The sequence below is a fragment of the Lingula anatina genome, chromosome 7, assembly GCF_051362555.1.
Source record: "Lingula anatina isolate TDL-2025a chromosome 7, LinAna3.0, whole genome shotgun sequence".
NCBI classification, from domain to species: domain Eukaryota; kingdom Metazoa; phylum Brachiopoda; class Lingulata; order Lingulida; family Lingulidae; genus Lingula; species Lingula anatina.
The window spans coordinates 18,761,103-18,782,579 of NC_141773.1; the positions used below are offsets into that span (position 1 = coordinate 18,761,103).

General features: G+C 38.9%; 2 protein-coding genes across 3 annotated transcripts; both read right to left on the reverse strand.

Annotated features, from left to right (window-relative positions):
• Window positions 1–3: 3 nt before the first annotated feature.
• LOC106162889 (carboxylesterase 1C) lies at window positions 4–5,088 on the reverse strand. The gene is made up of 5 exons (XM_013540325.2): window positions 4,728–5,088; window positions 3,684–3,822; window positions 2,184–2,352; window positions 834–1,730; window positions 4–568 (listed from the first exon to the last, which is right to left on the reverse strand). Exons 1-5 carry the CDS (start codon window positions 5,019–5,021, stop codon window positions 295–297), a joined length of 1,773 nt encoding a protein of 590 aa, XP_013395779.2. The 5' UTR covers window positions 5,022–5,088; the 3' UTR covers window positions 4–294.
• An 8,617-nt stretch (window positions 5,089–13,705) lies between these two features.
• On the reverse strand, window positions 13,706–21,328 carry LOC106164126 (equilibrative nucleoside transporter 4-like). Of its 2 annotated transcripts, none has more exons than XM_087016490.1 (7): window positions 21,098–21,328; window positions 18,621–18,695; window positions 17,480–17,718; window positions 16,738–16,921; window positions 16,294–16,481; window positions 15,664–15,904; window positions 13,706–15,331 (listed from the first exon to the last, which is right to left on the reverse strand). In XM_087016490.1, exons 1-7 carry the CDS (start codon window positions 21,150–21,152, stop codon window positions 15,162–15,164), a joined length of 1,152 nt encoding a protein of 383 aa, XP_086872616.1. In that variant the 5' UTR covers window positions 21,153–21,328; the 3' UTR covers window positions 13,706–15,161. The 2 variants fall into 2 exon arrangements, with proteins under 2 accessions (XP_086872616.1, XP_013397381.2); XM_013541927.2 differs by lacking the exon at window positions 21,098–21,328 and adding an exon at window positions 20,104–20,765.
• Between the last annotated feature and the right edge of the window lie 149 nt (window positions 21,329–21,477).

The following is a 21,477-nucleotide window of genomic DNA, read 5'->3' on the forward strand; positions in this document are numbered from 1 at the left end:
TCCTGTTATATTGTGTTAGATCACCTTTGGGGTAAAACTGTCTCGTGAAACAGTCCCCACGTCCAAATTTGGTTATCCATGTAGAGCTTACACTGACCACTTACATATTATGACAGAAAAAAAGCTATTTATGCTAATGTTATAAACTCAAAGAGTATAAAACACTACTTTACAGACATAAACGACACTTCCTTTTTTACAGGTAAATAACAAAACACTATACGGCATTTTAAAATTATGCAAAATAGAGGTCACTCTGATTCACTGAAAAGATCAGTCAACAATGGAGTGCATTTAAGGAAATGATATCAATGTGTTCAGCAAGATAAGAGCAACAAGCATAGTGCTAATTAGGTCCAGATTCCCATCACTGGCCACTGGCGTGGTAGGCGGAGCGGAAGTGGTCGGTTTGGCGATTATGGCAGGGACGGTGTCTAACCAGAGGTCAATACGCTCTGGTATGACGTCAGTTTCATTGAGTATGACGTCACCGATGTCTAGATACGCCTCATCCGCATGCGTATAGCCTGGCCACGGGCTTGGGACTGCATCAGGGGTGTTAGGATTTCTGTAAAGGTACAAAAATTAACTATGATAATTATTAATAATAATAATAATGGAAGATACTCATGTAATTACTGAGATTATAATAGCCTACCATTTTTTCTCACTGCGAATGTATATACTTCGTCTCTTGCCTGTAAATTTGGCTCATATACCTAAATTTGGTGACGTCACTTAACCTCGAATATACATGTTTAATTCAATAATGATAAAGTTATCTACAACGTATAGTTTGAAGGTTAAGCGTTGACACGTGCATTCAGACTTACCCAGTCTTTGCAAAATTCGCAAAGTAGGTCATAAAGGCTCTGGAAATATTCTTTTCTGCCTCGGTGAAATTAATATTGTTTATCAAAACATCAACTTCTAAGCCCAACATAAAGAGGAGATCGTCCCCGTGGTTTGCTCCCTCAAACCAGGCAGGTACAGGTACCAAATGCGGGAACGAGGGTTCCTTGGTGAAATAGAAAAGATAGGTGAAGCCACCTGGTGCCATGAGATGATATCTGAGGAAGCCAACTGTAGACACAGCAAAAAGGGTATCGGTGTAGTAGTTGACCATCAGACGTCCAGTCTCTGCCATGTCGGCACTTGCGTCGTAATAAAGTCCTCTAAGTCTCCGTGCTATTTCATCTTGGTGGTAGGAGGACACCTCCGCTGCAAACTGAGGGATTAAGGTATCCTTCATATAACTGGGCTGAACGCCAAGGGTGGTGTTAAAGGGTAGCACAAGAAGGTAGACTCCTGCATCAGAGTTCGTGAATCCGCCCATGTAGTCCAGAGACAAGAAGTTTCTCACCACGTCCGAGTTGCTATCCTTCAGCATTTCCAACACAGTTAGAGGAAACATGTCGCCATCAACGACAGGACCAAATGGTGTTGTAACATGCCTAGGGAACACTTCCCGAGCTGACGCTTTGAGCAGGGCGGTCGCATTGGCGTCGCGGAGACAAGCTGCCAACTTTGCCTTTTCTGAGGCTGCAGCATTACACCCAAGATTCTGTCCAACTTTGGTAGCAATATCGGCACCGTCTTTCACCCAGGCCGACTCGGTCAGCGCAGTGCCACTCATGGATATAAAGCGACGGAAGAGACCTCTAGCGGCTAATGTCATGGCTAATTGTGAGACACAACTGCCACCTGCCGACTCACCGAAGATGGTCACACTTGAAATGACAATTTTGATATATGCTACAAGTGGACAACTATTACATAAAACTGTGTTAAACATTAAACTCATCACTACTGGCAAATATTTCAAAGAATTTAACGAAGACATACAGTAAAACCCAATTAGTGGATCGAAAGTGAATTAGAACACACGTTACTTTGCCGACTCTTACTTCTCTTATTTGAAAACGCTTTTTGTATTTTTGGCGCTGAACAGCTTACCGGTTATATTTATATCAGTTTTCATTGATTTGAATTTGCTTACCTTTTGAGACAAGTATTAAAAACATTTTAATTTTCTTAAAAAACCAAAACAGTAGCTATAATCAGAATGTTTTTTTATATGCATTAATCTAGATAATATGTCCAAAAATGTGCCTACCATATAGAACCTGACGACATTGGTGCAGATAAAAAGTGTCTACCATTGACAGTTATTAAGCACTTACTTATTAGGGTCTCCGCCAAAGTTTTCTATGTTATCTCTCACCCACTTCAGTCCCTCTATTTGATCCCAGAGTCCAGCGTTACCAGGCGTGTTGACGTCACCAGTGGTCAAGAATCCAAATGCACCCAAGCGGTAGTTGACTGATACTACGATGACGTCACCTTGAATAGCTGAAAAGGAGGACCCAGTGCAGGTTTAAGAAAAATATTAAGACGGGTTGATTTTGCGTGGTGTGGTGCTGCATAACAAGAGACGCCTGGGCTCCGTATCTCGAAAGGTTCGCTATGTTGCGCACGAGCGTTAGTGTCTCGATTCCATAACCGATTCTATTTCGAGATACGGGGCCATGGAATCGAGACACTAACGCACGTGCGCAACATAGCGAACCTTTCGAGATACGGAGCCCTGGTTTCACATTCACAGAGTTTGAGCCAATAGAGGCTTTTCCACGGTCACGTGACTTCCGCTAAATTATCCGTGGGAACGCGAGATTTTGCGGGATTTGAAGTTTCAGGGGGAAAGTGTGGAGTGTACACGACGGACGCCATATCGAGGAGTGCTCATTTCAATCTGAATTTTCAAAGTTTCGTAACATGTTTGCACCTGATTTTTTTCGAAAACACATTCATGGGAGCAGTTGGAATAGAAAATTAGCAGAAGTACCTGATGACTTTTCAATGAAAGAACTAAAAACGTACCTAATCGACAGCAAAGATAGGACATTCGGTACTTTTGTAGTATATCCCCCCCCCCCACCCTGTAACTTTCTGAATCCTTCATTTTTCAAACATTTTTTTTACAGTGTCTTTTGCACCTATGTCAAAGCTGTTGAAATAAAATGTTTTTGTAATTACCTGTGGTCTTTTTATTAGTTTTAATCACGTTTAATCCACCCCATTGAAATACAATGTGAAAATTTACAATGTAACCGCAGCTTGCTGCGTTTTCGTTGGCTAACTCTACCTTATTTTATGTGAACATAGGATTGATACATTGTATACTTAGATTTCCTCTGTGAAATTATTATGAGCTACTTGTTCACATAAAATTAGCTTAGAGTTAGCCAACGAAAATGCTGCAAATTATTGACTGCGGGTGTAAATTGAAGATTCTAACTTTATATTTCAATGGGCTGGATTAAACGTGATTAACACTAATAAAAAGTCCACAGGTAATTACAAAAGCATTTTATTTCAACAGCTTTGATATAGATAAACATTAAAATGTAAAAAACTGTTTGAAAAGTGAAAGTTACAAAAAGTTACAGGGTGGGGGTGGGGGGGGTATACTACAAAAGTACCGTAGGCCCCTTCTACTCTTTCCCCCTGAGAAACAGTCCCGCACAAAATGGCGCGAACTGCGCATGCTCACGATTTCGTGGAAAAGACTCTATTAGTCACGCTAACCCTTTAAGTTATAGAAATGTAACGGAAGACGGGTACCCTGTTACAAAAACCCTGAGTTCGCTGTCGTTTCTCGACACGGTCACAGTGACCCTTACCGAATTCATGAAAATGGTACACGTTGGTCCCTCCGTTCATGAAGCCGCCGCCATGAATCCACACCATCACAGCCTTCCTGGTCGTGTTGCTCAAGGTGCCAGGAACGAACACGTTCAGGGTCAGGCAGTCCTCGGACATCTAGTGAAGAAATAGTCAGTGAATGCTCTGATTTATCCTGTGGTGTAATATTATATAGCAAGATTAAAAAACCAATACTGGGCTTATGAAATCATAAAATCATAATTTCAACAACAATTCAATGTTGCGATCGGTACCACTGATGTACAACAATTGCCGCATTTCCAACAGCGGACTGTCTAGTCCGCGGATCAAATATGACCGACCCACTTGAATGCTTGTTCCGTAATTCCCACGGGGTATCTATTCACTGTCTATTAGGAAATTAGCTTTTAAGTGGACTAACTGGTCCGCGGATCAAATATGGCCGAGCCCACTTGAAAGCGATGCCGCATATCTCCCTAATGGTCTCCCATGGAAACAAACTAAATAAAGGTCCGTGGCCAGGGGGGTTTGGGGGTTCAAAAGACCCCCCCCCCTTTTTGCCGCTAAGTAAATTTATCTAGGTACGAGAAGATTTCATTGTAAAAGGTCCACTTTTTCAGTAAAAAGCCCCCCTCCCGCGCTTTTTGAAATTGCTACGGACCTGAAGGTATTGGGAACCTCAGAGATAACGTTGACCAACGCGAAAGAAAACGCTTGACCGCAGGCTATGGACCGGAAAATACCAAGAATCTGCAAGAATCTTTATTGCTACTGAAATTACGTGTAAGAAACTTATATAAAGGTGGTAAAACATGGTGTATCGACACTGTTCATTGCGAGAATCACATACCATATCCATGTGATCTATATAAAGGCAGTATCTTTGCAATAAATAGATCCATGTTTGACAAAGTACACTTCTTTTCCCTCCATAAGATCCACAAATCTCTCTCTCTCTCTCTCTCTCTCTCTCTCTCCACACACACACTTTCATTCAACCAAGCAATCATCCATTCTTCCCTCCTGCCCTTAATAATTACCTGAGTACCATGAGAAATTAACATTTCCTCCTGCATACACACTGCGCCATAGGCAGTCGTGTTCCTAATGCCAGTCCAGTTGGATACAGGCTGGGGTTTCATAAATCTGAGGCTTCCTACAGGTGGGTCACCGAAAGGAATACCAAGAAACAGATTGACAGGCTGTCCCTGGACTGTTTCCACAATTCCCTGTATTACACCATTCTTCGTGGTCACTTGGGGCTGGGATGACAGGAGAGAATTAAAGTATAATGCTAAGAATGCATTAACCGACTTCAAAAATGCTATCGCCATATTACTGCGCTGTTCCGTTAGCGATAAGTTCTGTGTACTTAAACACTTGAATTACAAAACAAACATTTAGTGAAGAGCGTATTCTTCTCCTGCCATATTAAACAGGTGAATCAACTTAAGAATTCTTACCTCCACTAAGGAGGCTATTTTTTTTTTTTTTTTTTTTTTTGCCTTTGTTGGTTTGTTGGATAACTGCAAAACTCAAAACAATAAAAAGTTACGGACGGATATGGGTTTAATTAGGAAACTCATTATAAAGGATAAGGCCATCAAGAAAAGTTAGTACCGATTGATCTTTTCTCTCTTTTCAATTGAGATTAACGCATTAATACTAGAGTTTAAGGAGGCATAAAAAGGTTCATGCACTGATGTTAAGGCTAATCATCATATTCCATAAGCCTCGTTATCAGTTATTGCGTTTAATAATAAACAGAAAAATGTACACACATAGCACTGGTTGAAAACTACGAATATGTGCGCAACAAACACAATTAGAGCCGCGGCTGGAAGATGGACGATCTGTTCCTTGCGATTACCGTTACAGTCTTACCTTCGGTGAATCCTTCGGGTCGAAGTGGGAGGGGCACAAATCTGCCATTTTTGTTTCCAACGCCTAATATAATTGTTTTTACTTGATAATCGAGAGATCAAAGTGACGGAAGCGCGTGGATTGTAGGGTTTATATAAAAAATGTAGTTGAAAATACGCTGAGTAATGCTCTCCATACAGTAAAGAAAAGAATTAAATCACTTCCAAACTATCCAATATCAGATACGCCTGGGTATCAAATAGGGCATGGAAGTCCTCTCCGCTATGCAAAACTGAGATGGAGGTAAACAATTAAATGATACATAAAGCTGTTGATTGAAGAAATTTTCTTAAATCTTATAGTATTACACAGCTGGTGCAATGCGTCTCATAGCAGAAGTACCGTATACATGGCGTGCCTGTTGATGTAAAGGACCTAGTGCGCACCTGCACTGCGCCCCTGGTGGCACCACCCCCACCCCCCTCCTCCCCGGACTGTTTTCAAATATAATTTGATCAAAGATGAATCGAGCGTCATTATATCATTATGAGCGATAAAACAAAAATCACACTTACATGATTCTTTTCAAATGTTTTACCCGCTATTATGCCTTTCTGTTTTCGTTGAAATTTTTGAACAGCAATTAATGAAGCAATCTCGCCAAGTTTTTGTTTAAGATCAAACTAAACGCTATTCATAATTTTGTTTGGAATTAGGTACCTTTTGTTCATTTTGTTTTATAGAGATTGCTGCGGGTAGGTAGTGCTGACAGAGGAAAACATGCTATACTAAAAAATTGTACAGAATGCTTATTAAAAATGTTCTAAGAATAAAATATTTATTTGTAATTCACTTAACTCAAGGCTGCCACCTTGACCATACAAACCTCCCGCCCATGGATGACTACTGCAACGGTCTATTCAGAAACGCCGTACTTTATGAAAACCATGGGATCAAAACGGGAACTGTAGCCACAATCACCTAGGCCTACAGACTTTGAGTATTTGCAAGTTTATGTTCAGAAGCGGGAAAAGAAATATCATTACAAACTACCTTGGAAATTTTGCATCTTATATTTTTTATTTAACATGGTTTTAATCGACCAGTACAATGCACCGGTACTACCGAAATACAATATAGTGATACAGGTATACCAAGTATATCTTGCAGTAGCACTGCTGTCGTTCATTGTGGTAAATTTATTCAACTGTTATTCTTAGTGTGATTGAGAACGAGCTCTGAATATATATCTATCCTCACGAAGACCAAAGTGCAGCGGCGGTAAAGAACATGATCCAAATGTATCCTTTTCTTTATAGATTATATCTTTGACCTGACCAAGTATGTCATTATTTGAATTTTACACAATAGATTTGACTATGATTCTGGAAGTTCATTATTATGTTGTGTTTCATTACAATATTATATCGTAATTATAATATTACTGCCAAACTCGTAATACAGTGCATGGTGTCCGTTGCTATGGGGGCAGAAATGGAACCATTTATTTTCCGGTAGGGTACAAGTATATCGAGCAATACGGGGTTTGGCTTTCTGGTTTCATACAAAAACCAAAGCATCCGGTGCCAGGGTAGGCAACACAATGACAGTCGTCATCGCTATCACAAGGCGGTTGGGATCCTGTTTGAATAGAACAATGACCACTTATTTTTGAGTTCAATATTACTAAGTCACATAGACTTGTAAAGATTCCTTTGTCTATAGTTATATACTTATATTTGTCTGGTCTTACCAGCCAATATTTCGTCACACCTATCACAACCTCATTCCCTGATGAAGTCTGGCGGCAAGCAGACGAAATATTGGCTGGTAAGTCCAGACAAATATAAGTAGCTGTAGACAAAAGAATCTTCACAAGTCCATTACAATAACACAGCTCATGCAACTGTTATACACTGCAAAGTCACATGTCACTTCTGAAGATTATTATAACTTTTTGATTTAAAGCAGTATCTGTAGATATTTAAAACGTACAAATTAATATAATATAATATAATATAATATAATATAATATAATATAAATCTGACTACATTTGTGAGTGTATGGTGCATTTAAGCTACAGTCAGCGAAGGTTGCTCAAGGTTCTCAAAAACAAGAAAAAATGGAATACGCTCGGTTATTATTGTCACTTTTATTAGTTGAGAATATATTCTGAAATCTTTAACTCAAGTCGAGAGCAATTAATACCGTAATCAGGTAAATAGATCTAATTAAACCTACCTTCCACTGTTTCGCAAAGCATTACCACGGATATCAAAAACAACAAAATGATCTTCATTCTTGTCGCTAGTGAACAATTTAACCGAATCGTTAAACTCAAACTGCTCCGTTCAAGATAAAGAACTAACTAACGCACCTATCGTTACGTTCATATATTACGTCTCTCATGGAAAAACGATTAGATTGTATGTCCTTACCTCATTTGTTAGGAAGGACCAGTATGTTTAGTAAAAAAGAACGGAATTACATGAGAAACAAATGCGGCACGTAGATACCTCGGTTTCCGCCATTTCCATGATTGAGCTTGAGCAAAAATATATTGTACATTAGATTGCTTGGCTTTGCATCTTCAAGTTCTGATCCTTGTTTAAATGTGCTTTAAAACGATCTCGAGCTGAACGTTATAATGATAAAATGGTTTTGCAGTCGTGGAAGAGAAAAAAAAAACAATGACGAAAATCAATTGTCTGGCGTATTTTCTCTTCACAACTGCTTTAGGTACGATCCGCTGACTTGTGCTGTTGTCTTTCCCCTTGTATACCTTGTATGTCGTTCAGAAATCCTAAGGCGAACGTAGCTGCCAGATCACGTTCGACAAAATAGTGACCCAACAAGTTACGTTATATAACGTAACTTACTGTAACTGTATAATATCCATTAATGCAAAATGGGTGACTAGGCGGTGACAAAAAACCTATTACAATGAATATTTGTCGTGGAAGCAGCTAATTCAATTGGTTAATTATGTAAGAAGAAATATACAATTTGCTCTGGTGCCCCCCTTCCTCCCAAGACTGTTTTCAAATATAATTTGTTCAAAGATGAACCGAACGCCATTATATCATTAGGAGCGATAAAACAAAAATCACACTTACATGATTCTTTTCAAATGTTTTGCCCGCTATTATGCCTTTCTGTTTTCGTTGAAAAAATTTGAACAACAATTTATAAAGCAAACTCGACATGTTTTTGTTTGACATAAAACTAGACGCTACTCATAATTTTGTTTGAAATTTGCTACTTTTCTTCATTTTGTTTTATAGAGATTGCTGCGGGTAGGTAGTGCAGACAGATTAAGTTGGCGCAGAGAGAAAATATGACATAATAGCAATAAAATTGTTCAGGTGCTGACATTGAAACATTAGTTATTTAAAATGCTTTGCACATAAAATATCAATTTGTCATTCACTTAACTCTACCTTAATACTTTTTTAAATTTTTTACAGTATTCATGTCATTTACTATAACGTTTCAGAGACGGATATATTTGATCATTTTGCTGTGCATGGAAGTTATACATAGGTTATAGCCACGTGGTCCAAAATTAGGGGTCTTTTGTGAAGTGTGAAAATAATTCAGCGGCGGATTTAGGGCGTCTTCTGGGTCTTCCGGAAGACGGTCATATTTTCAAGTTTACTTTGACGGGTATCTATTTTTTTGTTTTGGTAGACGGTCAGAAATTAGAAACGGATCAACAAAGATAATTAGGAAGACTGTCAGAAAATATCTCTGGATCCGCCCCTGAATTATTATCGACTGATGGTCGAGAAATAAGATTAAATTTTGTCCCGTGTGGAAATATGTCTATGCTCTCTGATCACAGGGGTCGGTACTAGCCTGATACAAAATAGCTGAAAAAACTCTTTTTCAATTTTTTTAACAGGCAGTATTAGAGACCATTAGATGATAAGAGGGATATATCTCTACATGTACCACTTCTCATTGCCAATGCTTAACGTGGTGACGGAGAAACGAATTTTCATAAGGGCGAGTTAATACACGTTTATGCAATGGTTTTGATGCAAGAGTATAATGCATGCGTGTTGGTGTATAACTTCTGTTGGTTCAACACACACCGCCCTTGTGTTAAGCTGACATTCTCTGATCGATTGTTCCACCTATCATGGCGACAAAAGGTACACGGAAACGTATACCATGTATAATCCAAAATCAGACTTATTAGCTTTATAAAAAGGTAATACGTCCATACAAAAATCGCTTAGATCTTTTGCTTGTTCATTTTGTTTTTACTTGCTGTTGGATGTACGAGCGTGGAATGAAAGGAAATAAAAGTTTATTTCTGAATGAAGGTTGATATGATCACGGCTTCACTGCTTAAAAAACATGTATTTGATAAAACCTAGGCAACAATTATGAGGTGATATGCTTTGACAAAATATGGCGCACAATAGTAATATAGCGGTACTATAGTAAAAAATACTAGTGTACTATACAAAGCAGATTATATGTCATATAACATATTTCAGTAGAAAGGGTGAATTTATTTTTTTGATCAGCATCTAGTTTTCAGTGACACTCCTATGGTCAAGGCTGCCATCTTGACCCAGCAAAGTTCCCGCCTCTGGTAGACTGCTGTTACGATCTATTCAGAAACGCTGCTCTTTATGAAAACCATGGTAGGGATCAAAACACGAACTGTAGCCACAATCACCTAGGCCTACAGACTTTGAGTATTTGCAAGTTTATGTTCAGAAGCGGGCAAAGAAATCTCATTACAAACTACGTTGGAAATTTTGCATTTTATTTTTATTTAGCATGGTTTTAATCGACCCCTACAATGTACCGGTACAGCCGTAATATTATACAGTGACACAGGTATACCAAGTATATCTTGCAGTAGCACTGCTGTCGTTCATAACGGTAGATTTATTCAACTGTTTTTCTTAGTGTGATTGCGAATGAACTCTGAATATACATCTATCCTCTAGAAGTGCAGCGGCGGTAAAGAACATGATCCAAATGTACCCATTGTTATATAGATGATATCTTTGACCTGACCAAGTATGTCACTATTTGAATTTTGTTCAACATCTGTGACATTGATTCTGAGATCGAGAGTTCATTAACCAGGGTTTGTGTTACATAACAATATTGTATCGTTATTAAAATATTACTCGTAGTCCGTTGCTATGGGGGCCGAAATTGAACCATTTAACCTTGAATAGTGTGCGAGTATCTCCAGCAATACGGGGTTCGGCCTTCTGGTTTGATACAAATGCCAGTGCATGTGGTGCCAGGGTAGGGAACACAATGGCAGTCGTCATTGCTATCACATGGTGGTTGGGATCCTGTTTGAATAGAGCATTGACCACTTATTTTGGGGGTCACATTACAAAGTCACAAATACTTATCCGCATTGTCACTTTTGCAGTTTTTATTATATTTTGTTTTGTAGCAGTGTATGTGGATTTTTAAAAAATATGTATTAATTAATGATATAAATTTGACTACATTTGTGAGGGTATGATGTGTTTAAACTACAGTTAATGAAGATTGCTCAAGGTTCTCAAAAACAAGCAAAAGAAAAACAGGAATACATGTACACTAGACCAAACATGCTTCTGTCAACAAACTCTGGAAGTTTTAAAAGATAACATATAGGCAATATATGCGTGATGCTAAAGTGCCATTTTAGCTACTGAATAATACATAAAGAATCATTGGCTCCCAGCAATTGACGACTTACCACCACCTATCCATGGGCTCCTTGACAGTATTCCGCCTGAAATGATAAGTTGTATAAAACGCCAGCTCTCAAAAAAGAATTACTGCCTGATGTTAGCGTTATTCTGTGTCAAAGGTGACACGTGTGATTTCCCTAAAAAACGTAATAAATCTTAAGTAAGGCTTTAATATTCCTAGGACTTATTACTGCCTGATGTTAGCGTTATTCTGTGTCAAAGGTGACACGTGTGATTTCCCTAAAAAACGTAATAAATCTTAAGTAAGGCTTTAATATTCCTAGGACTTATTACTGCCTGATGTTAGCGTTATTCTGTGTCAAAGGTGACACGTGTGATTTCCCTAAAAAACGTAATAAATCTTAAGTAAGGCTTTAATATTCCTAGGACTTATTACTGCCTGATGTTAGCGTTATTCTGTGTCAAAGGTGACACGTGTGATTTCCCTAAAAAACGTAATAAATCTTAAGTAAGGCTTTAATATTCCTAGGACTTATTACTGCCTGATGTTAGCGTTATTCTGTGTCAAAGGTGACACGTGTGATTTCCCTAAAAAACGTAATAAATCTTAAGTAAGGCTTTAATATTCCTAGGACTTATTACTGCCTGATGTTAGCGTTATTCTGTGTCAAAGGTGACACGTGTGATTTCCCTAAAAAACGTAATAAAACTTAAGTAATGCTTTAATATTCCTAGGACTTATTACTGCCTGATGTTAGCGTTATTCTGTGTCAAAGGTGACACGTGTGATTTCCCTAAAAAACGTAATAAATCTTAAGTAAGGCTTTAATATTCCTAGGACTTATTTCAGAAAGCCACTTGAAACATAAATGCTGCTCGACAGGCTGCACTCATGGCAACAACATCTGTAAAAGGACATGAATGACAAAAGCAGGGAACCGTCACCCAACCGTGTGTACCCTTAGCTAACAGTGGCATTATACATGTACGCTCGGTTTTTATTATCACTTTTATTTGTTAAGAAATCATTTTACGCCAGTAATTTTCTTATTTTTCATTAACTCAAGTCGATTTGAATACTGTAATCAGTTAAATACATCTAATATAACCTACCTTCCACTGTTTCGCAAAGCATTACCATGGAAATCAAAAACAACAAAATGATCTTCATTCTTGTCGCTAGTGAACAATTTAACCGAATCGATAAACTCAAAGTGCTCCGTTCAAGGTAAAGAACTGACAAACACACCGATCGTTCACATACGTTCATATATTAACGGCTCTCATGTAAAAAACGAACAGATTATATGTCCTTACCACTTTTGATAGGAAGAACCGGTATGTTTAGTGAAAAAAGAACGGAATCTGCCAGAGAGCACATGAGAAACAAAGGCGGCACGTAGATACCTCGTTTTCCGCGATTTCCATGGTTGAGCTTGAGCAAAAATATATTATACATTAGATTGTTTGGCTTCGCATCTTCATCTGGTTATCATGCAACCCTGAATCTGACTCTGGGAACCTAGTACTGCTGACGTTCATTTTGGTAAATTTATTCAACTGTTATTCTCAGTGTGACTGAAAACGAGCTCTGAATATACATCTATCCACACAAAGTGTAGCGGCGGTAAAGAACATGATTCAAATCTACCCATTTCTATATAGATGATATCTTTGACCTGACCAAGTATGTCACTGTTTAAATTTTGCACAATTGATTTGACTATGATTCTGACAGTTCATTATCCAGGGCTTGTGTTACATAACAATATTGTATCGTAAAATATTACTGCCAATCTCGTAATATGGTGTCCGTTGCCTTGGGGGGAGGGGGGGGGGCGAAATGGAACCATTTAGCCTTAGGTAGGGTACAAGTATCTCCAGCAATACGGGGTTTGGCCTTCTTGTTTGACACAAACGCCATAACATCCAGTGCCGGGGTAAGCAACACAATGGCAATCGTCATTGCTATCACAAGGTGGTTGGGATCCTGTTTGAATAGAACAATGACCACTTATTTTTGGGTTCAATATTACTAAGTCACATAGACTTGTAAAGATTCTTTTGTCTGTAGTTACTTACATTTGCCTGGTCTTACCAATATTTCGTCACACCTATCACAACCTCATTCCCTGATGAAGTCTGCATGCAAGCAGACGAAATATTGGCTGGTAAGACCAGACAAATATAAGTAGCTATAGACAAAAGAATCTTCACAAGTCTATTACAATAACATAGCTAATGAAGCTGCTCTACACTACAAAGTCACATATTATTATCCGTATTGTCACTTTTGAAGATTATTATTATAACTTTTCGTTTTGTACCAGTGTATGTAGATATTTTAAACGTATTAATTAATATTATAAATCTGACTACATTTGTGAGGGTATGATGCGTTTAAACTACAGTCAGTGAAGGCTGCTCAAAAACAAGCAAAAAAAAAGGAATACGCTCGGTTATTATTGTCACTTTTCTTAGGTATAAATGTTATAACGCCAGTCAATCTCTTATCTTTCTAAAATCATTAACTCAAGTCGATTGCAATTAATACCGTAATCAGGTATATAGATCTAATATAACCTACCTTCCGCTATTTCGCAAAGCATTACCACGGATATCAAAAACAGCAAGATGATCTTCATTCTTGTCGCTAGTACATGTAACAATTTAACCGAATCGTTAAACTCAAAGTGCTCCGTTGAAGGTAAAGGACTGAAAAACACACATATCCATATATTAACGGCTCTCATGGAAAAAAACGAACAGATTGTATGCCCCTACCGCGTTTGTTAGGAAGTACCAGTACCAGTATGTTTAATCAAAAAGAACGGAATCTGTCAGAGAGCACATGAGAAACAAAGGCGACCCGTAGATACATTGGTTTCCGCAATTTCCATGACTGAGCTTGACCAAAAATATATATTGTACATTATATTGCTTGGCTTCGCATCTTCATCTGGTTATAATGCTAAACTGAGGCTGACTCTGGGAACCAAGTTCTGGTCCTTGTTTCAGTGTGCTTTAAAAACGATCTCGAGCTGAATGTTGTAAAGATAAAATGGTTTTTGTAGTCGTGGAAGAGCGAGAAAAAAAATACTGACGAAAATCAATTGTCTGGCGCTTTTTCTCTTCACCCCTGCTTAAGGTATGATTTGCTGCCTTGTGCTGTTGTCTTTCCCATTGGATACCTTGTACACTATGTCGTTGAGAAATCCTAGGACCAACGTAGCTTCCAGATCAAGTTAACGAAATAGTGACCCAATAAGTTACGTTATATAGCGTCCGTTATACTGTATAATATTCATCAATACAAAAAGGGAGACTAGGCGGTGACAAAAAAAAAAACTCCTTACAACGAACATTAGTCCTGGAAACAGCTAATGCAACTGATCATTTATGTAAGGAGACAGATGTATGGAAAGAAACAAAACAGTTCCTGTACAAAAGCCTTACATATGGCTCTCTATTGGAAACAATCATGTCAGGTCACTGCAGTTTGTAAGCTCACCATCAGCTGAAACAATTCCAGTATTATCTCAGGTATCTTAATTTACTATAATTATTCTTATCATTTTTCAAAAGTGCTAATGTTTTCTACCGTATGGTGCAAGTATTTTTTCTCGTTTCATTTTCACTCTATTTTATTCTATTTTACTCTACTTTTTACAGATTAATATTTTAGAAACCAGTCATGACAACGATCGTTTGATTCTATCGTTTGATTCTATCGAGTGCCATCTCAACAACCTGCTTGTTGCAGACATTTATGCTAAATATTGTTTGCATTATGGCAAAGGTGGAATGGCCAACATGGACCTGGAAATTTGCCCATCTCAGTATTTATTTATGTCCAGCGCCTTTAGTGTTTGGTTTGTGTTCGAAAACAAAAATCAGAAAAGCCTATACGTTTGTATCATGTGCATTTATCCAAACGATGAACTCGATATCGTTCCGTTGAGTAGGTCGACTAGCGTGGCATTGTTTACCAGGCAGGGGTCGTGCGGAAGGCGAGGTCCGAGCCAATCGTCTAAGCCGTACGCCATGACACTTCCGGTTGTCAGACCAATGCTGTAGGTAAGCGTCATCATATTTCCTGAAATGACAGTTTTTTTTCTTCATGGTTTCTAATGTGATAGTACGTCTTTCGTTTAGGCACACGCGAACAATATGAACCAAGTCGAACTTGACAGGTACGAATGCACACATACATGTACATGTACATACGTGTCGGAGATGTGACAAGAACTACGATATATTTTTTGATAAAGAACAAGATACTTAAAATAGCATTCACGCAACCAAATACTTGATGCCCAGTCCGTTCGCCCGATAGTGGAAAAATCATGCCACAATGTCGAACGAACGAACAAAAAGAGGTTTGTGAAGGTTATGTTATGTTATATGTTATACAGAGGCGCATTTTACCTGTAAGCTCCTTTTGTTCATCTGGCACCTTGGTGGAGGCTAATATCATAGGGACACTGCCAAAGTAACCGTTGGTCACCCCTAGAATCAATGATATTAGCATGGCCCACCCTTCACCGTTCAGTATTGGTCCTAGACGGGGCGTGGCACACATCATCATGAGCGGAATCAACAGCACACGGAGGATTGAACAGGCCAGGAGACGACGAGGGGGCCAATCGTAGGGCAATGACGCTATGATCTTAAAGAATATGAAGACTATTTTAGAGTTGATTACTAGAGTTACTTCTAGATGAAATGTAGATATTTGATTGAACAAAATGGCAGCGCTTACAAATGAATATATTCTGTAGCTCTATATGCATTCAAAGTAATCGCTTGTATAAAACTTCAGTTTATTCATTTATACTGTAGATTAGTTCCCTTTAATGTGGCGGTTTGTTACACACAGAAGGAACATATATATTAATTTGCCAAAATCAACGCCACAGTCTTGTAACTCATATAAAACTTCGATTTTACGTGGTGAGACACGTTTGAATAATATACCCCGATACTGTGTTAAAGACAATTTCCATTCTCTCAATGATTGTGAGTAACATAACAACTTTGAAATTGGCCCAAAGCTACCTTGCCAATGAAGTCCGAGGCATTGAATATGGCCATCAGGACTACAGGCATCCAGCTCCCCAACCTACAACTCAGGATCTCTGACTCAATGCCCGGGAACAGGCATAACGTCACGAAGTACGCAAACGCAATGGACATCATGTAAGGCCACGTGGTCCGGGAGGCACGTTTCCGCAGCACCACGCCGTCTGGATGGAAAAAGTCAAACGTGGATTTGAGTGAGAAACGCTATTTCCTTTGGCAGTGTTAAAGGGGCTTCGCGACAGAATACTGAGAAAACGTGATCGAAACATGCAGTATTAAAACATATACGGTATATTAACACTATATCGTTATATTTCACGCTGCAATTAGAAAATAGTGACTTAATTCTGACTAATGCTGCAGAATACTGCAAGTACGTGTACACTTCAATTAAAAAGAAATAGACTTATATTTTCTCACGTTTGATGGCGGCCCATATGGTTGTAGGTCTCCTGACTGTCCAGGGTTCAGACTTGATTCTGACGTCATCAGCAATACTATGACGTGAAGATGACGACGACACAGCGTGTCTAGGTTGATCGTCATGCTCGATGACCAGAACCCCATAGTTTCCTTGGTTAGTTGTATGGTCCACTATTTCAACCTGTATTATATCATAATTAGAGGTCGTAATAAGAAGTTAATTGCCAAGCAAAACCCGCTTTAAATTTAAACGTCTTCGATTCCATCTTAAAAAGAATGCTTCGTCGACAGGTGAGCCCAACTACGGACCCAGTCGTTGCCGCGAAAATTCTTTACTTATCGTCTGCAATCACTCACTTTCAAATGTGAAAATAAACTATCATAACAGGCGTTATTAAAATCAATGTGAATGTTAATGATATTTTCTCTAGTGAATCCAGGATTTTGCCATTTTTAGGGGGGGGCATAAAATATTTTACACAGCGAAGCAAGGCTAATATGTAATAAAAGACTACGGCAATTTTACTGTTATATGTCGGGCATAGGGACAGATGATTGCTTGGTTTTAACTCTTTTTATCTAAATATACCGTATTTTTTTCCCGGTGAGAGCGGGGGGGATGTTACATATAGATGGGGGTATCTCCGATTCTAAAGGGGGTGGTACTTGTCCCAATATACTGTCTTCATCCACCATTGATTTTGCACCACTAAACATGGGCCTTCTCTGAGTACCATACCTCTTCTTGCATCACGGTCTGATTAGAAAATCCCACTTTATCGTCTGGTTTGCCAGCTGTACGACATATATTCTCGTAGAATCTCGCAAATTCCGTCCTGCGGATTAGGTTGAAGATGACAAAGCACGCGAATACGGTCACAACGGAGATGCAGAAAAAGATCATGGTGTTGACCTTTTCATCATTAAGAAGAGCTTTCGTCACAATACGGTTTGCTGACACCAAAAGGCCTGCTGCACCTGGAAAATAATCATTGCACTGCATTAAACATAACACTCAGTTTTAACACTGAAGGGCAGGCATCTTTTGCACATTGTTGGTTGAACGTTGTCTGAACAACAGTAGCCGGTTTCTCAAAAGCACATAGCCCGAAATTTGGTTTTAATCCACATATAGGGTAAATTGTAATACGAACAACAAAATATGTTGTTTTGTGTAATGCAAATTTGAAAAAAAATTCATTGTGGACTCATTAATGAATTTATATGACTTTATCACCATCATCTTCTATCAATATGTGATTATAGTGTGAAACGCTCCTCCAGATATCTACATTGGCGGATCAAAATCATTTATTCGTTCATTTTTTGTAAGATGTGTCCTAGAAATGAAAAGCTTATGCATAAATGTTGTTCCACATTGCAAAGTCTTAAGAAAAGCATTTTGTCTTACTTGCGAAATTAAGTTATTCATATTAGCTTATCATATCAATGGTCGACGGAAGTGCGTTTGGCAGAAATCGATGACATAATGTATGAAAAGATGTCACCCTGTGCTGTGATCTCAAATATTATCTAACTTCAAGATTCCTTATACAGTATAACATAATTTTAAAAGTTTAATTATTATTATATTAGTTATTAATAAATAACTGATCTAAGAGACCACCCCTCTTTATGTCCTTAAACGCCATGTTCTCAGCGGATTAACAAAAGTTTTCTGGGGCAAACCTTAAGATGTTGACATTTAATTGGAACGCCCTCCCCATACGCCCCCCCCCCCCTCCAACCAGTTAATGAGTTGAGTGACCAATACGAAGTCCAGAGTGATATCATGGAGGGATTACATAATGGGTATTGCAATCAAGTGCATGCCCCCAGAAGTTTGGACCAGAAATAGGGGGCGACTTAATGGCACTTACTTTCCCCTGTCATAACTGCCTGCGTGTACCTCATGGGCAGCATACTGGTATAGCCGTAGAAACTGGATTGTTGAACTGAAACGAACAACGGAAAGAAACTCGTATTCATGGGTATCGTTCACAAATGAAATAGGATGTGAAGAAAACATGTCATAAAGAACCAAGAACATTGCCCTTTTTTCCTTATTTTCCGTCCATCTCTGGTTCATTTACTGATAATGCCCTACCAAACTGTATACTGATAATTGATGGATGCATTAATGGACTTTTGCCATGCACTGAACTGACATGAACGGATAACAGAATTGGACTAAAGACTTTAACTGACGCGTGTACTTATACTGCTGAGGTCGATATTCACTGGCGTAGCCTACTCTTTTTGCTGAAGCAACCAACATCAAATTAACTTGCGAGACGTTGAGCCCGTTATTGAAAATGATCCCTTTCTTACTGTACTTGTACCATGAATCTTTTTTTTCTTTTTCTAATAACTTAACGCAGTGCTTGGAAAGCATCTCCGTTCTATTGATTTTTTAATCACATTTAATTACGAGTTTCAGTTGATCTTTCTTATTAGTTGGTTGCTGTCAGAAGTACGTTTGATGAAGAGAAAAGAATTTAGGTCTAGGAATATTATCTCTGCTGCCACGACGACGTGGTTCAGAACAGAGTAGACAATTAGACCCGCGAATGCTGCAAGGTGCAGATAAAGAAGATGTCAAATTTATTCCAGCTGATAAAACGTCAGCGCCTTCTGTAGCAACATTTTATATCTTAGTTACAGAATCAAATACATGTAATAGGTCTTCAACGAGATCCTCAGTTCTGACATTTTTTACTTTCACCATTTCCTTTTTCATTTTGGAGATAAATAGTTCATTTGTTAAAGCAGTCCTAGTAACAACTAGCCCGATATTAATTAATAAATTTCCATATCATCCCAAATGTGAAGAAGACTTCACTCCGTATTCGAATTTAGGAATCTTTGACTCGCGTTCACAGACAAAACTGAATCATACTGAACAGGAGAAAGGACAGACACCAAACTGCGGATTAGATTGCAAATTTGCAGCGAACGAATCTATAGTAATCGCTTTAGTGCATTCTATTTTATCAAGGCAGATACGGTCTTTAATAAACGGCTCTCAATACAGGCAGCTGCAACTGAGTAAACGTATATTGTTTGGTATATCGATAATCAATAGAAGTGAGCGAACTCGTTTTGCTGAAGAAGCAATGGCCTGTCAGTTTCAGGTGCATCGTAATATTTGCAGCGTATTTTCTCTGCATTGATTCTGTTATTTAATTTGGAAAGTAAAAATAACGGAACAGAATAGGAGGACACGAAGCCTCACTCCCACCCAACTCGTCTTTATATCTATAACACGTTTCATGCAACATGGTACATGTACGAATCGCCTTCTTTTGATATCGGGCATTGAACTGGTAAAATAAAGCGGTCATAATTAAAGGCGACACCTACCAGTGCAGCCCAGAGCCACGGTGCCCACGGCCGCCAATGTGACCCTATAGGCACTGTCCCTGGTTAGCAGCTCAAACCACACGTCAAATAACGCCACACTTAACAATGTCAAGAACGAAATTACGTATCCCACTGTAATCCTAGTGTGAAGACTCAGCAGCTCCACCAGCACATTGTTAATGCACACACTTACAAACGCGACACAGATATATGTAAGGCTCATATCGAATACTATTGTTGTGTCGGGGAAACGATCTTGGTAGTAGTCAACCGCTATGATAAAGCTGTTGTATGGCAGCAAGAACCCAGCTCCGGCAAGAATTAGACCAAGGTAGATGCAGCTGCAGGTGTCGTGGGGTACACTGAGGCCGGAGGGGGACTGCCCACTCTCACTGGACTGACCACCAATGCTGGACACACTAGCCCTCTGTTTGCTGAGCTGAACGTAGCCTCTTGACAGGTTTTCGTCCATTTTGGATTTTGCTCGGTTCTTGCGATGTAATATCTGTCACATTGATAGTAGATCTATTGTCGTCGAGAGGAACCTGGTAAGAAAAATGTCAGCCTCTCTATTCCTGTCCAAACCATACCTGGAGGTAATGCCAGTTTACATGAGACAACTCACTAAACCCAGACTGAAACCTTCCAAATAGAGTCCCAACGGTTTCCTCAGCAATGCGTACAAATGTACAGTGCAGTGATTTTGCGTACTTGAAGACTTGTAATTGACTCAATCGATCGTCATCTTTCCACGTTTTATATTGAGTTATCCAGCTTGAAGGTCAACAGTGAATGGCATTTGGATACACACCGGGTGTACTGGTACATGCATATGCCATAGATGTTCCTCCACCGGGTTCAACATTCAGGTTTTCATACGTTTAATCCTTATTCCATTCTGAAACGAACTCTCATTCAATCCATAATATATTACCGGTGAACAATACCAAGTGATTTAACGCCATGTTGCCATCACTCATACAAATTGCTTTACCCAAGAATGCTGGGATATCCTTCTGTGATATACTGCATATATATGTTACTGCCATTGGCTTATAAACGCCTTTGGGACCATCCCATTAGAGGTCATCCTATTATATGTCCTGGTAATATACGAGTATTCACTGTACACTGATCGATAGTACCGCATTCTATACTGTAGCTCTTTATCTAGTTATTCAAAGACGAGTCCATTTCCATGTTAAAATAGCTAATTACTAATAAATTCGAAGAGCTTGTCTGTGCTATGTGCCTGGCTGGTGTTTCGAAAACTGGTGAGGGAGAGCATTAACCTCTACGTCCTGTCTGCATGTAGCACACCGAGTTTCGGAACACACTGAAAACTCACTCCTCGCTCACCCGCTTGCTTCTGCC

Bases quoted from the DNA above. Each gene is read 5' to 3' on its own strand.
- LOC106164126 (XM_013541927.2), bottom strand. From the start codon at position 20,575: ATGGACGAAAACCTGTCAAGAGGCTACGTTCAGCTCAGCAAACAGAGG. The intron at 16,922-17,479 runs GTATGGTACTCA...GATATAATACAG, and splicing joins AGACCGTGATGCAAGAAGAG to GTTGAAATAGTGGACCATAC. The intron at 15,905-16,293 runs GTAGCTTTGGGC...ATATTCTTTAAG, and splicing joins CCTCGGACTTCATTGGCAAG to ATCATAGCGTCATTGCCCTA.
- LOC106162889 (XM_013540325.2), bottom strand. From the start codon at position 5,021: ATGGCGATAGCATTTTTGAAGTCGGTTAATGCATTCTTAGCATTATAC. The intron at 1,731-2,183 runs GTAAGTGCTTAA...TGTCATTTCAAG, and splicing joins TTTGGCGGAGACCCTAATAA to TGTGACCATCTTCGGTGAGT. The intron at 569-833 runs GTAAGTCTGAAT...GTACCTTTACAG, and splicing joins GCGAATTTTGCAAAGACTGG to AAATCCTAACACCCCTGATG.